Genomic DNA, 14,512 nt, shown 5'->3' on the forward strand with positions numbered 1-14,512 from the left:
ACTTTCAAGGAGCTATGAACCTGCACTCCAAGGTCTCTTTGTTCAGCAACACTCCCTAGCACCTTAACATTAAGTGTACAAGTCCTGCTAAGATTTGGTTTCTCAAAATGCAGCACCTTGCATTTATCCAAATTAAATTCCATCTGCCACTTCTCAGCCCATTGGCCCATCTGATCAAGATCCTGTTGTAATCGGAGGTAACTTTCTTCACTGTCCACTACACCTCCAATTTTGGTGTCATCTGCAAAACTTACTAACTATACCTCTTATACTCACATCCAAATCATTTATATAAAATGACGAAAAAGTAGTGGTGGACCCAGCACCGATCCTTGTGGCATTCCACTGGTCAGAGGCCTCCAGTCTGAAAAACAACCCTCCACCACCACCTTCTGCTTTTGAGCTAGTTTGTATCCAAATGGCTAGTTCTCCGTGTATTCCGTGAGATCCTACCTTGCTAACCAATCTCCCATGGGCAACCTTGTCGAACTCCTTACCGAAGTACATATAGATCACAAATACTGCTCTGCCCTCCATCTTATTTGTTACTTCTTTAAAAAACTCAATCAAGTTTGAGAGACGATTTCCCACGCACAAAGCCATGTTGACTGTCCCGCATCAGTCCTTGCCTTTCCAAATACATGTAAATCCTGTCCCTCAGGATTCCCTCCAACAACTTGCCCACCACCAACATCAGGCTCACCGGTCTATAGTTCCCTGGCCTGTCCTAACCACCCTTCTTAAACAGTGGCACCACATTAGACAACCTCCAGTCTTCCGGCACCTCACCTGCAACTATCAATGATACAAATATCTCAGCAAGAGGCCCCGCAATCACTTCCTTAGCTTCCCACAGCGTTCTCGGGTACACCTGATCAGGTCCTGGGGAAACTCAAAACATATAAATAGAAAGCAGGCCAGTGTAGGCTCACCGAAGAGGTTATCGAGCATGGTGATGTAATGTCTGAAAACGAACCTTCCAGCTCAGCGAGCAAACCTACATCCAGAACCTCAACTTGAGCTACAAATCTTCTCAAAACTCACTAGGGATAGGGGATGCACTGGTAGTAACCTTCTGGGAATGCATCAAAGGTTAACCAGACTGGTTCCCAGGATGACATTCTGTGAAGGCCAATTGGCCAAACTGGGCCTGTATCCACTGAAGTGGTAGAATAAGAAGTGATCGCATTGAAAATTATAGGATACTTCAACAGGATAGACATAGGTAAACAGAACCACGGACATAATTCAGAATTAGGGGGATACCATTTAAGGCCAAGATGCTTTCAAGAGTCATAGACATGTACAGCACAGAAACAGACCCTTTGGTACAACTCATCCATGTCAACCAGATGTCCTAATCTGATCCAGTCCCATTTGCCACCACTTGGCCCATCTCCCTCTAAACCCTTCCTATTCGTAGATCCATCCAGATGCCTTTTAAATGCTGTAATTGTACCAGCCTCCACCACTTCCTTTGACAGCTCATTCCATACATGCACCACGCTCTGCGTGAAAAGGTTGACCCATCGGTCCCACTTAACATTTTTCCCTCTCATCCCAAACCTATGCCCTCTAGTCTGGCCTCCCACACCAAGAAAAAGGCCTTGTCTATTTATCCTACCCATGCCCCTCATGATATTATAAGCCTCTATAAAGGTCAACCCTCAGCGTCCGACACTCCGGGGAAAACAGCCCCAGCCTATTCAGCCTCTCCCAACAGTTCAAATCCTCCAACCCTGGCAATGTCCTTGTAATTTTTTTCTGAACCAAACATCCTTCCCATAGTAAGGAGACCAGAACTGCATGCAAATTTCGAAATGTGGCCTAACCAATGTCCTGTACAGCTGCAACATGACCTCCAACTCCTATACTTAATACTTACATTTGTGGTAGTAAATTTTTAGAATTCTTTATCCAGAAGGGCTATGGAAACTAAATCTTCAAGTTTGTTTAAGGTTTAGTAATCAATAGCATAAAGGGTTATGGGAATAGTGATAAAAAGCAACGATGAAGTGTTTGATCAGCCAGGATCATAAATGGCAGAGCATGATCTGAATCTATTGGATAATATGGATCAGTTGATATAGACATGTTTTTGAAAGTGGCATAGAATGTACAATATACAAATCATTAAATTTAAATATGCTTTTAATCTATAGCACTAAACAAACATATAAATTAATTACAATTGGTTCACTGGTGATGTACAAAGATTACTTGCACTTTACAAAAATCAGCGACTTTGCATTTAACAAAAACAATAACTTTCACATTAAATATAGTATGTGGGGTTAAGAAAGCAGAAACTATACAACACAATGGAATATCAATTTCAGTGATTGTTCATTTTTTTTATTTCATGTAAGCCAGCTAAAATGTTGAAGATTTTTAAAATGGACTTTTAGACACTACCAGAAATAGCAATTATCTGAATGCTTAATACTAAATTGAATTCATAACAAATACAGCTTTTTTAAAAACAAAAGCTGAAGTATCTGGGCCTCAAGGTCCATATTTTTATTAGTTTTACTTTTATTAAAATTAGTAAGAAAGTCCAGTGAAGTGTGTAAAGTTAACATTGCTGATGGTTATCATACTGAGCATCACTAGTCAGGTTCAATAAATCAACATTATGCCTCTTGCCAACAGGTTATAAAAAAAAAATTGTCTAAAAGAAAGTTGTCCACAATTTAATATTCAATTCTTCGATGAGAATCATTCAGAAATATTGACGATAAAATTAGATGGAATTTTCATACTAAAGGAATGATGTAGGGAAGTTAGAGTCAATATGGAGATTGTCCATGCACTTAATGAATGGAAGTGTTGGTTCAGAGCTCCAACTAATCTTCTACAGCTTCTATTTATGTTCTTGGAACCAATTAAAGTGAAGTGAATATTCACCACTTTGTCGCAATATACTTTAAAATACATCAAATAAAATACTAAAAATAGAACATTGCAGAATCATTCATACTTAACAACTGGATATGTTTCAGTAATTAGTTTTTAATTTTTTTTTAAAAAACTTGGCTAATAATCATGATTCTGCTCAATTGAGATCTTGGTACTAAAGCTACCAATGTCAAAGAGCACCAAATAAAGCCAACCAAATTCACATACCATAACAGAAAACAAAAGGATGTCACATTTCCATAACCACCACAATATTGTTCTAGCAAAGAATCTAGCAAAGACCTTAATTGTTTCTTGTTCCATAGATGCAACCTGACCTGCTCAACATTATGCATTTGTTTTTCAAGTCATCATATTGTGTTTGTTGCGTGACTCAGGTGTTGCTGTATATAACCTGCAAGTGTTGTAAATGTAAATTGGCTTTTGCAATTCAAGATTGAAAATCACATTAAATCTTATATATTTTTGTTCGGAAATACTCCATAAAAGGCAACTGTGCTTAGGTCAAGGACTCTGGGATTTGATAAATACAACCAATAACATGATGATTTTGTAATAATAATCCTAAATGAAGTTTCTAATACAAAGACAGCAGTTAAAAATGCAAGACACCTTACTTTTCTATCCCACAGAAGCTAATTAGTCTGCTCATGATACATCACTTTCTCCTCATGATAGATCAACCCAACAAACGTGCTGCTTTCAATTCTCCATCAAATATTCACAAATTACAGAAATTTCCGTCTTTACCCAACAACTTAAACATTCCTATCCCAAAGCTCGTGGTTACTTACACAAATATATTTCATTAAAAAATACCAAGGAAGTCAAAAAAAGTACACAGCTGAGTTACAATGCAGAAAGCCATGCATTTCCCCACTTGGATGCAAGATATAAAACTATCACAAATCCATTTTAACCACAGTAACTAGCCTGGTCTTAACAGCAGAAATCACATTCTCCTGACTACAACAAAAGGTTGGTGAATCAGCAAATGAAGGAAAGAGAGGGGGAGAATAGTAAGGAAATTCTATAGTTAACCCTTGTAATCAAAGTCATTTCCAATTCCATTCACTCTACTCCATTTAAATTAGAATACAGTGCAAAATTATTTGGTTAGCAAGTGTGCCATCTGGTTAAGTCATTTTAATTAATTGCAACATTTATAATAGGTTCTGGATGCATATAACATTCCAGGGGAAACTTCTGTAAAACCTGCACTTCCACATCCTGTCAATCCACATTCAGGTTACTTTTTTTAAAAAAAAATCTAGAATGCAATGAAACAGAATTAAACTGTAATTTTATATGCAAACTAATTTTTAAGAATATGGTCATCATATTTGTTTGTGGGAGCTTGTGTGCAAACTGGCTGTCACAATTTTGTACTTTACAACACTATGCTTCATTATTACCTAACTGACTGTAAAGTACTTTGGAATATCAAATGTTGAGACGAGTTCTGTACAAATTTAAGTAATTCTGCTACCCAATAAAGAAACCTTTTGCATAATCAGCCTATATTACAAGTGTGACAAGTCCCTAATTTGCTGACACAACAGAAAATGTCCTTAGTGTCATGTATCAGTTGATTTTTACAACCTGAAACAAGAAATGATCCGTACATATTTCTCAGCAGCATTAAGGAAAATGAAAGACCATTTGCCATTCTCACTTTTTAATAGTCTTTAGAAAATATAATTGAACAGGAATTGTGTGCAATAGAACCAGATGCCTTTCTCTTTTTCATCTACACAGTTTATACATCAATCATGCTAATATGTTACATAAACTGATCAACTGGGTATTTTGGAAATAAAAATAGAACATCACCAGTTTGCAAAAGCAAACAAATGTTTTTCATCAGAATTCAAGGAATTGTCTGAAACAATTTTCTGTTTCTCCCCACAGATGCTGTTGAGTTTTTCCAGCACTGTGCTCATTTCAGATTTCTCACAGTATTTTGCTTTTATCTAGTTTTTTTGATGCACTGAACAGTAATTTCTCCATCTTATGATCAACAAATTAGGCTGCCATTTTGGTCACAAACATAAAGCTCTCGCCTGTGGGAAACTCTCCAAGATGGAAAAGTGAAGCAACTAAAATAATGCAGCATGGCATCTGTCATTACTTTCCTGTTAGCAATCAGGTGCTTCCTTACAAAAGCAAGACAGATAGAGTGGCATCACCAGAAGGGACAGCTCCTGCCAAGTAATAAACCTTAAAAAGTCAGATGCTTAAATCTCAGCCACTAGCAACATATCCTTTCTTTTAATTCCACACTCTACTTAGCTAAAGGATCTGTGTTATTAAGGACAATTTTTTTCTTTGAAACAAAACTGCTTCACTACCCTTCAGCAAGTAGTTCAAAGCAATAATGGTAGAGGCCATTTTAGATAATTACCCTCTCAAATCACAGCTATTGCCTGTTTAACTGGAGAAAGTGAAAATTAGAGAAGGCTCAAGTCAACTCTCTGTAACCACAAGCACTTCCTATTAGACAATGTCAAATGTGTCGAGGTTATACAAGAAACAAAAACTAGAACCATTATAAAAAATACATTCTGTAGTTGTGCACACAACAGATCTGTCGTCAGCATGGATTTGATGGAGACATAAACCCAAAATGTCAATTTAACATTTATAAAGAATAGATGCTGTTTGATCTGCTAAGTGAATACAAAATGTTCTGTTTTCCTTTCAAATTTCCGGTATCTGCGCATTTCTTCCTTGTGTTTATGTTCAATCCAAATGTACAAAATTAAGATATAAACGCAGCTCACTGCTAACTACAATGATGGAGAGAACAGCCGTGGAAGTAACATCGCCTTTCCTTTTCATCATTATTTTTTCAGTTCATCCAAATTAAAGGAGAAGGGCTGATCATAACCCATTAGGTGACTGTAGTCATTTGGATGCCAAAAAAGAACTGGATTTACTAGCAGTGACTTGTTGTTCGCATAAAATGTGGTGAACAGTTTGCTGACTCCTGGAACTTTCACATCCTTTTGATGGAAAACAGTTTTCTTCTGCTGGAGGAGAACACTATAAGTGATTGCTGTGTAGTTATCAGTTTTTGCATCATGATATAGATGAATCACATAACCTTTCGTGAGGAAGTGTAATACCAGCGGACTTAAAAAAGTAAAGAATCCCATTATGCCACAGAAAGCCACCTGTAATGCAGGGTTCTGAATTCCAAGACCAGAATGGAGGAGAATATAAGGCATCATACATAAAGTGAAAATGCTGGTGGAGTAGGAGAAGAATTTCACCCCTAAAAACACAAAGATATTAGACACAAGACAAAGAAAGGGTTAATTTCATTATCACATTTAAAATTTAGAAATAATGCAAAATTTAAAAAGGATTAATTTCATACCAAGTACTACTCTGGCCAGGTTTCCACTGTAAATCAACCGTCCTTCCAAGTTGCTGCCATCTGAGCAAAGGTGGCGAATAGGTTGACCGAGTGCAAGGTAAATCTGTATACACAAGAAAAGTGATTGTCGTATTTGTACAGAACTGGATGACTGGATTTAGTAATAAATTAATTTCAATAAAGGAGGTCAGATATTAAAAGTACGGGACATGGGAAACACTGGCACGGTCTTATTTGTCCTCAAACTGCATTGTTTGTTAGGCCATATCAGAGGGCTGTTAACAGAACCACATTGCTGTGGGACTGAAAAACATAATTGGGCAAAAACAGCAGATTTTCCTCTCAAAGGACACGAATAAACTAGCTTTTGTGACAATCAATTTCAGATTTATTAAACAAATTCAAATTCCACCAGCTACTACAGTGAACTTTGAATCTATATTGACCACATTAGGTTTGGGTCTAGTGATTACTAATGCAGTGACATCATCACTATATTACTATCTTCCCTCAAGGAAATAGACTTTTTTGTTAAAGATATACGTCTCCTCATTCACAAATATTTTCAATTTCAACAAGCAGTAATACATTCATTTTCTGAGTAATACACCTTATTGCCTCAATCTTTGAGCAAAAGTTCTATGCCACCTTTCAGCTCCTGCAGTAGCATTAATTTTGAGTAACGTCTAATCCCAGTCTCTCCTGCTCTGCGTAAAAAAGGTTTTTTAGCACTAGAAACGTTTTAAGAGTCTAATTCCACTAGTGGCACCAACACACGTTAGGAAAAATTACTAATTGGAGTAGTATTCAAATTATATTCAAACATGTCAATACACATCTTCTACAATTTCACTAGCACAGATGCTGATAACATAGGAGGTCTGCGAGAGGATGAGAAACAGGAGAGATTAAAACAACAAGAGGGATGGTGCAAATCACTCTTTGCTGTCTTCCATAGCTAACTTAAACCTAATGGTCACTACTGTTCCCTAAATATTTTCTTCTGACTTTTGATCCATTTGACATAATTCCAGAAAGTCAGATCCAGCAATGTCTCCTTCCGCCCTGGATTAGACATAGCAATGTAGAAAATTATCCCAAATACACTCGTGCCCCTCACTCTATTACTGTCCCAGTAAATAGCGAGATAAATAAAGTCGTCCATATTATAATACTTGCAACTATCAGTAATTTGCTTGTCTATTCTACCAATTGGTGGTCTACTGACATCCAATAATGCAATCGTACCTCAATTATTTCACTCTAAACGAACAGATTCTGCCTTGACCTCTTGAACATCCAGTCACACCAGCATTACAACATGCTGCTAAATCAATTTTGCCAAGTCTCCTTTATTCCATTCTCTATCTTGCCGAAGGAAGATCTGGGAATATATGAATTACCATGAATGCCTCTGCTGTGCCAGGATGTCATTATCACAACATAATATTCCATATTTAGAGAACAATTTCCAGTCATATACCATAGTCTAATTCTCCAGTCCTCTTGGAGTATTTTCTCCACCCTTCACCTTGTTGTTAATAGCTTGATTTGCAGTTACTATGCTTGTTAACCACAGAAAGATCTCAAACGGTTTCCCATCCCAAACGTCACAAGGATTGCTGCCAGCCTCTGGAAAGATTGGGTCAATTAAGATTATATTCATTAAGGCTTACAAGAATGGACAGGGAGAGAATTTTCATAGAATCCTATAAAATTCTAATTAGTTAGACAGGTTACATTCAGGAAGGATGTTCCCGATGGTGGGAATATCCAGAAGGAGGAATCTTAGCTTAAGGAGAAGGGGTAAAGATTTAGGAGTGAGACTGTGTATGGCTTTCTTGCCTTCATCACTTAGGGCATTGAGTATATGAGGAGCAAGCTATGCTGCAGTTATGCAAGACTACGTTTGGAGTGTTGTGTGTAGTCTGATCGCCACAATATAGGAAGGATGTGGAGGCCTTGAAGAGGGTGAAAAAGAGGGTTCCCAGGTCGATTACTACAGGAAGGCTTTGACTGTTTGCATGAGTGTATCAGAGGCTGAGTGCAATCTGATAGAAATATATAAATTAAGAGAGGCATGGATAGTCAGTCTTTTTTCCCCTAGGGTGAAAATTTTAAATACGAGAGGACATTGATTTAAGGTGAGATAGGGAAAATTAAAGGAGATGCACAAGGCTAGTAGTTGCCTGAAATGCACTGCATGATGAGGTGGCAAAAAGCGAGTACAATAACACTTAAGAAACATTTAGACGGATACGTGAACAAGTAGGGCTCAAAGATATGGCTCACGTGCAGGCAAATGGAATTAGTTTAGAATGGCAACAGTCATTGCAGACATGACAGGTTGAAGAGCCTGTTCCTGCATTGTAGTATTGTTCTATATTAAACTTCTTCACCCAGAGAGGGGTATAAGATTCATTGCTAGACTAAGTGATTAAGGCCAAAACTTTGTTTTCAAGGTAGAGGTCAAGCACTTGTGGCTAAAGGAATCAAGCGATGGGGGGGGGGGGGGAAACAAGCGAACGCAGCTCTGCGGGGGAGTGAGGTTCGGAGGGGACAATGGAAGCGAGGGATTAAAAAAGGTACTGAGCTCAATGATCAGCCAGGATCATAACTGATTGGGCGGAGCTGCCTGGAGGGGTCAATTGGCCTACTCCTGCCCCTATGTTTCCACCCTCGTGCTCGGAGTCGCTGCCGATCAGATTGCTGTCGGCAGTCCTGAAGCAGAGCACAGAGACTGTACAGTCACATCGAGTATGACTCCTCCATAGACCAGGCCCGGCCCAGCCCAGCCCACCTCACTCACTCACTCACTCTACCTGTGGTCTTCCGCAACTACCAACGAACCGGGGCCCCCGCGGTCCATCCGGCGCCTGGGACGTGGGGCGGTTTGCGTGGACGCTCAGGGCGGAGAGAGGCCGGGCAGCTGCCCACAAACCCCTCACCGTCAGCCGACGCAGCGACCCCGAGCGGGACCTCGACCCGAGCATCACCAGAGCCGCCGCCGCCATCTTCAAAACCGCCGCTCCCACCTCCCAACACACTCCGATACCATTGGCTGGTGGCAGCCACCAATCACCAAGCTGCTTACTACAGGAGCCCCGCCCCGAAGTAAAACAAAAAGCGCGAACAGAAGGAGCTGATCAAGATGGCGGAGTGGGCGCGAAGAGGTTTAATGAAGGTAGAGTTCAAACCCATTAACAGTCAAACCTTGGTGGAATCAAATATTTTAGCTTAAGGATTTTTTTTGTGGCCAGCAGATATTAATGTAACCGTCAGTTCCACGAAAGAAAATTTGAGATAGCAGTTGACACACTGGGGGGAAAAAAAATCACACAACCCCAGGTTATATCCAACAATACTGAGAGTATTAGTTTATACTGTGGTCACAAGTAGGAGTTGGCAGTGTCTTACTAAGGAAGGGTTACAATAAAACCAAAGTTTCTGAAGAAAGGTCACTGGATTTCAAACATTAACTCTTGTTTTCTCTCTCCACAGATGCTGCCAAACCTGCTGAGTTTCTCCAGCAAACTTTTTTTTTTGTTTCACATCTCCAGCATTCACAATTTTCTTTTTGAGGCAAAAGTGGATTTAGGGTATTGTTGGTTTGCTGACTTTCCATCAAATTACTTCTAAGGTCAGAAGTCATTTGCTGTCCTGTTATAGTCCAATCAATTTATTTGAAACAAGCTTTCAGAGCACTGCTTCTTAACTTGACAAAGAAGCTGTACTTTGAAAGCTTGTGATTTCAAATAAACTGAATGGCTGTAACCTAGTGTTGTGCCAACACCAGCACGTCTACATCATTACTTAGATAAGGAATCATCTCCATTTTACATCTTAGCCTAAATCTCCAGTCCCCTGCTGATGGAATATTTTCTATACCCTTGCTTTCTCTGCTCCACTGTGCAAGCACTGTATTTCTACCCAAGGGTATTGCTTTTAAAATTGTTCTCTCCACAGATGCTGCTAGACCTAGAAAATATTTCCAGCATTTTCAATGTTTATTTTTGATTCCTGGCATCCACAGTATTTTGCTTTTGGTATAATGTTTAATTTACTGCCACTTCTCCAGAAATGCTTATTTTCAAGAAATTCTGTTCTTCTCTCAGGTGAGATCTCAATTTGTCTCCTTTAATTTATCTTCATTGCTTTCTCATTTCCTTCTTGTGTTTGGTAAAGTAACAGGCAATTTGCTTTCACAGCCACATGTCTTTCCTCAGTAACCAGCTCCAACTTTAGCTTATTCCACACTTGATTCCAACAGAAATTCCATCTTGTTTGGAATCCCCCCATGAATGTAGTAATTTCCAACATTCATCTCATCACATCCTGAAATTGCCATACATCGTCACTTGTACAGTCTCAATCTGTCTCCAACAACACAGATTCACTCTCTCAAAACTGATGTGCTCCACAGTTTCATTCCATTTTATGTTTCAAGCGATGCTACAACAAAATGTTTTTCTCTTTTCAGGTGTTAAGAGATGCAAGCTCCAAGAACTCATGGGATGCCAGTATCCATCCAGATCATTCCTCCTTTCACTGCTGTCTTAAGACAATTCCTTCATCTAATCTCATGTCTTGCCTTGTATTCACTATACCCTCTGATCTTGCATTTTCTGTGCTGAATGGGAAATAGGAAATATTGCATCCACTTGAACAAAGAAAATTTACAGCCCAGGAACAGGCCCTTTGGCCCTCCCAGCCTGAGCCGATCCAAATGTACTGTCTAAACCGGTCGGTCAATTCCTAAGCATTTGTATCCCTCTGCTCACCACCTACTTATGCACGCATCTTAAATGAATTTACCATGCCTACCTCTACCATCTTTGCTGGCAATGCGTTCCAAATGTCCACCACCCTCTGAAGTACTAGCTGTGTGTATCCCCCTTAAACTTTCCACCTTTCACCTTGAAAGCATGACCTCTTGTTATTGATGAAAGCATGTCCTCTCGTTATTGAACTTGTATAATCTTTATCAATACTGATCCATTCTCAGCTTTTCCCATTCCAATCTTTTTTGGAAGCTATTTGGAACAAAGGCTCCCTTGGCTAGGCACATCAGGGCATTCTCAATCCTTCACCCTTTCTGAAATTTACTTATGATATTTCCAAGATACAATTTTAACAATAGAAAAAAGTGGGGTGATCTATGGAGCTTTTTCAACACAATTTTGAGGTTCTGTTTACCCCCACCACTACTTTTGAAGACCGAGGCTAATAGGAATGTGAACTTTGTCCTTAATCCCAGTGATTTCTTATTAATGCAAAAAAATTGAATAAAACGTAGCCCATAGTTACTATCTATCTGTAATGACAGTTCCCAGCTATGGTTCTCCTTATTGAATAATATCCTTTTCTTAAGCAGGGTTGCACCACAACTTGATATGTAATCAATAAGACATTCTATAGCATTCATTAAAACATAGAAAGTAGAAACAGGATAGGACCTTTGACTTTCAAGTCGGCTCTGCCATTCAATATGATCATTATTATCATCCAACTCAGTACCCTGTTCCTGTTTTCGTCCCATATCCTTTGATCCCTTTAGCCCTAAGAAAATGTTAAATATATTTGGCCTCAACTGCTTTCTGTGGCATAGAATTCTACAGGCTCACCACTCTCTAGGTGAAGAAAGTTTTCTTCATCTCAGTCCTAAATGGCCTCGGCTGCACCCTTAGACTATAACCCCTTGTTCTGGATTTCCTAGTTATTGGGAACAACCTGCGTTTACCCTGTCTAGTCCTGTTAGAATGTTATAAGTTTCAATTAAGATTCCTCTTCAGTCTTCTAAATTCCAGTGAGTATAATTTGAACTAATCCGTCTCTCTTCTCACATCAGTCGTGTCATTCCAGAAATCAGATACAAAAGTGTCGTCCACGTTATCATTAAGAGAACAGAAATTGAGAACACACACTGGATTATCGACACCATGCTCAGAGGGATCAGATTTACGAGAGAGGAGTAAACTCTCATTCCTGGATATGATGGTAGAAAGAACACGGAACAGTGAATGCATCACAAAAATGTACAGAAAAGCCACACACCCCGACCAGATTCTGAACTACAGCAGTAACCATCCGAACACACACACACGAGAAGCTGCATTAGGACCCTGTTCAAAAAGGCTACAAAACACTGCAGTACTCCCGACCTACAAAGGGAAGAAAAACACCTCTACAGAGTATTTGCCAAGAACGGATATCCCTGCAACTTCATCCATAGATGCCTAACAGACAAATATCGCAAGAAGAAATGCCCCGATCTAACTCGCTAGCCATGGTACCTTACACAAAAAAAAATCTTGGAATTAATAGCCAGACTTCTCCAATCACGGATTCATGATCGCCCATAAACCGACAGCCATGCTCAGACAACAACTCACCAGTGCTAAGTTCTTATCCTGAGGTTTCACACAGGAGATGCAATTCGCACACACCAACTTCTGCAAACAGTTAAACTTTATTAAAGCCTGTACAAGTTAGGTGACCCCTTTGACCCTCTTCACAGGCATGTGAAGTTGAGTCAAAGAGGCCCTGAACAAGGAAAGTACATCTCCTTTATACAGGTCAGTTGGCAATGCTTACAGATACTCTGGCCACGCCTTCATACTCACATGCCACTCAAGACAAACCCAAGCCTCACAGTCACCTGTTACCCCAGGTACAATGGTAGGATAAGATCATCCTTGGAGGTAATGCAAATGCTAATGATCTAATCCTGAGGAATTGGTATGCAGACGATTTCCTGGCTCAATGATTCCCCAGGACAATGTAGGTGTGATGTGTCCTAGCTTCAGGGGATGGCTAGAAAGCATTTCTGAATGGAAGAGATTGAATGAGAGTTTAATTTGATAATAGTAGGAGGAGTAGAAGCAAATGACTGTCTAATTGGAGTGGGGGTCATTCACATTCTTGCATGAATGTCATCCCCACCCACTTCCAGGATGTTCACTCAATGCAGTTTAACTCTTTAATATTACATTAATGTCCAGAGAGATATTCCCATTTAATCTTTTAACATTACACCAGGACGAAAGACCCTATACCCATCATGTGCAAGACAAACATAATTTACAAGATTCCATGCAAAGACTGCACAAGGCACTATGTAGGACAAACAGGCAGACAACTAGCATTCTGCATCCACGAACACCAACTAGCCACTAAACACCATGACCAGCTGTCCCTAGTAGCCATATACACAGATGACAAGGACCATAAATTTGATTGGGGCAACACAATGACCATAGGACAAGCTGAACAGAGGACAGCGGGAATGGCACTCCTCCATGGACTCCATCAACTGCATTGACCTGGACCCAATATACCAGCCATTACAAAGAATAAACGGAACCGGAAGCAGGAGGAAGCGAAAGAAATAAATTTCAGAAAACACAGTACAGCAGTGCTTCACAGGAGGCTCTAAAGCACTGAAGACATCACCTAGACAGGGGACAAAATGTCTGCAAATCACCTTCCCAGCTCGGTGAACATACCCACAACTATGATTTAAAGTCATTTTCTCTATCGAGTGTATGACTGTGCCTTGATGATCTGAAAATGTTGCCTTGTTTGAGGGGCCACGTTAGCATTTTGTGTCACCAAATTATACTATGATCTGGTTAGGGATCAGTGACCTCTTTTCAAAATAGCCAAATTATGAGATTCAGGGACTTAAGAAGAGAATAAAACCACAAGGTTCCATAGCTTTGAACAAAAAATAATACTTTGTAATACTGTTCTATCTTGTATCATAATCCATAATACACAAATAACACCAAGAATTAACACTGGTAAATATGGAGAATATAGCGTAATCAATCACTTCATAGTGCAGGTGAAATAACAAATGGGATCAGGAAAAATCCTGCAATTTTCTCACCAACTGACCCAGTTAATTACACAGTGAGCCATAATCTTATTAATTTTCACAAATTCTTCACTTCTTCTGAATCATTCTGTTGTGGACTGCTTCAATGATTTAACTGTCACAGGAGGGTATAGATGGATTGATCAAGTGGACAGATCAGTGGCAAATGGAATTCAACTCTGAAAAATGTTTGGAAGCAGTAACAAGACATGGGACTACTCAATGAATGGCAGGTGACTAGAAAGCTCAGGCAGTTTGGGAGGTGGAGGGGTGATTTTGAGGTGCTTGTTTCCAGACCCCTGAAGGCTGTAGGTCAGGTTTTTAGGGTACTT

The 14,512-nt window shown here is 39.5% G+C and overlaps 1 protein-coding gene across 2 annotated transcripts in view; it reads right to left on the reverse strand.

Moving 5' to 3' along the window:
• The window catches only part of tmem70 (transmembrane protein 70), a 21,787-nt gene extending 12,414 nt beyond the window's left edge, over positions 1 to 9,373 (reverse strand). Inside the window, exons 1-3 of one of the 2 annotated variants that reach the window (XM_043689160.1) lie at positions 9,124 to 9,369; positions 6,302 to 6,404; positions 2,134 to 6,196 (exon numbers count right to left, since the gene is read on the reverse strand). In XM_043689160.1, coding sequence (XP_043545095.1) covers positions 5,763 to 6,196; positions 6,302 to 6,404; positions 9,124 to 9,315 — 729 coding nt within the window. In that variant the 5' untranslated portion in view covers positions 9,316 to 9,369 and the 3' untranslated portion in view covers positions 2,134 to 5,762. Of the gene's footprint in view, positions 1 to 2,133; positions 6,197 to 6,301; positions 6,405 to 9,123 lie in introns of those variants that run through there. The other variant, XM_043689161.1, reaches the window with a different exon arrangement.
• Between the last annotated feature and the right edge of the window lie 5,139 nt (positions 9,374 to 14,512).

Source organism: Chiloscyllium plagiosum, chromosome 4 (genome assembly GCF_004010195.1).
Source record: "Chiloscyllium plagiosum isolate BGI_BamShark_2017 chromosome 4, ASM401019v2, whole genome shotgun sequence".
NCBI classification, from domain to species: domain Eukaryota; kingdom Metazoa; phylum Chordata; class Chondrichthyes; order Orectolobiformes; family Hemiscylliidae; genus Chiloscyllium; species Chiloscyllium plagiosum.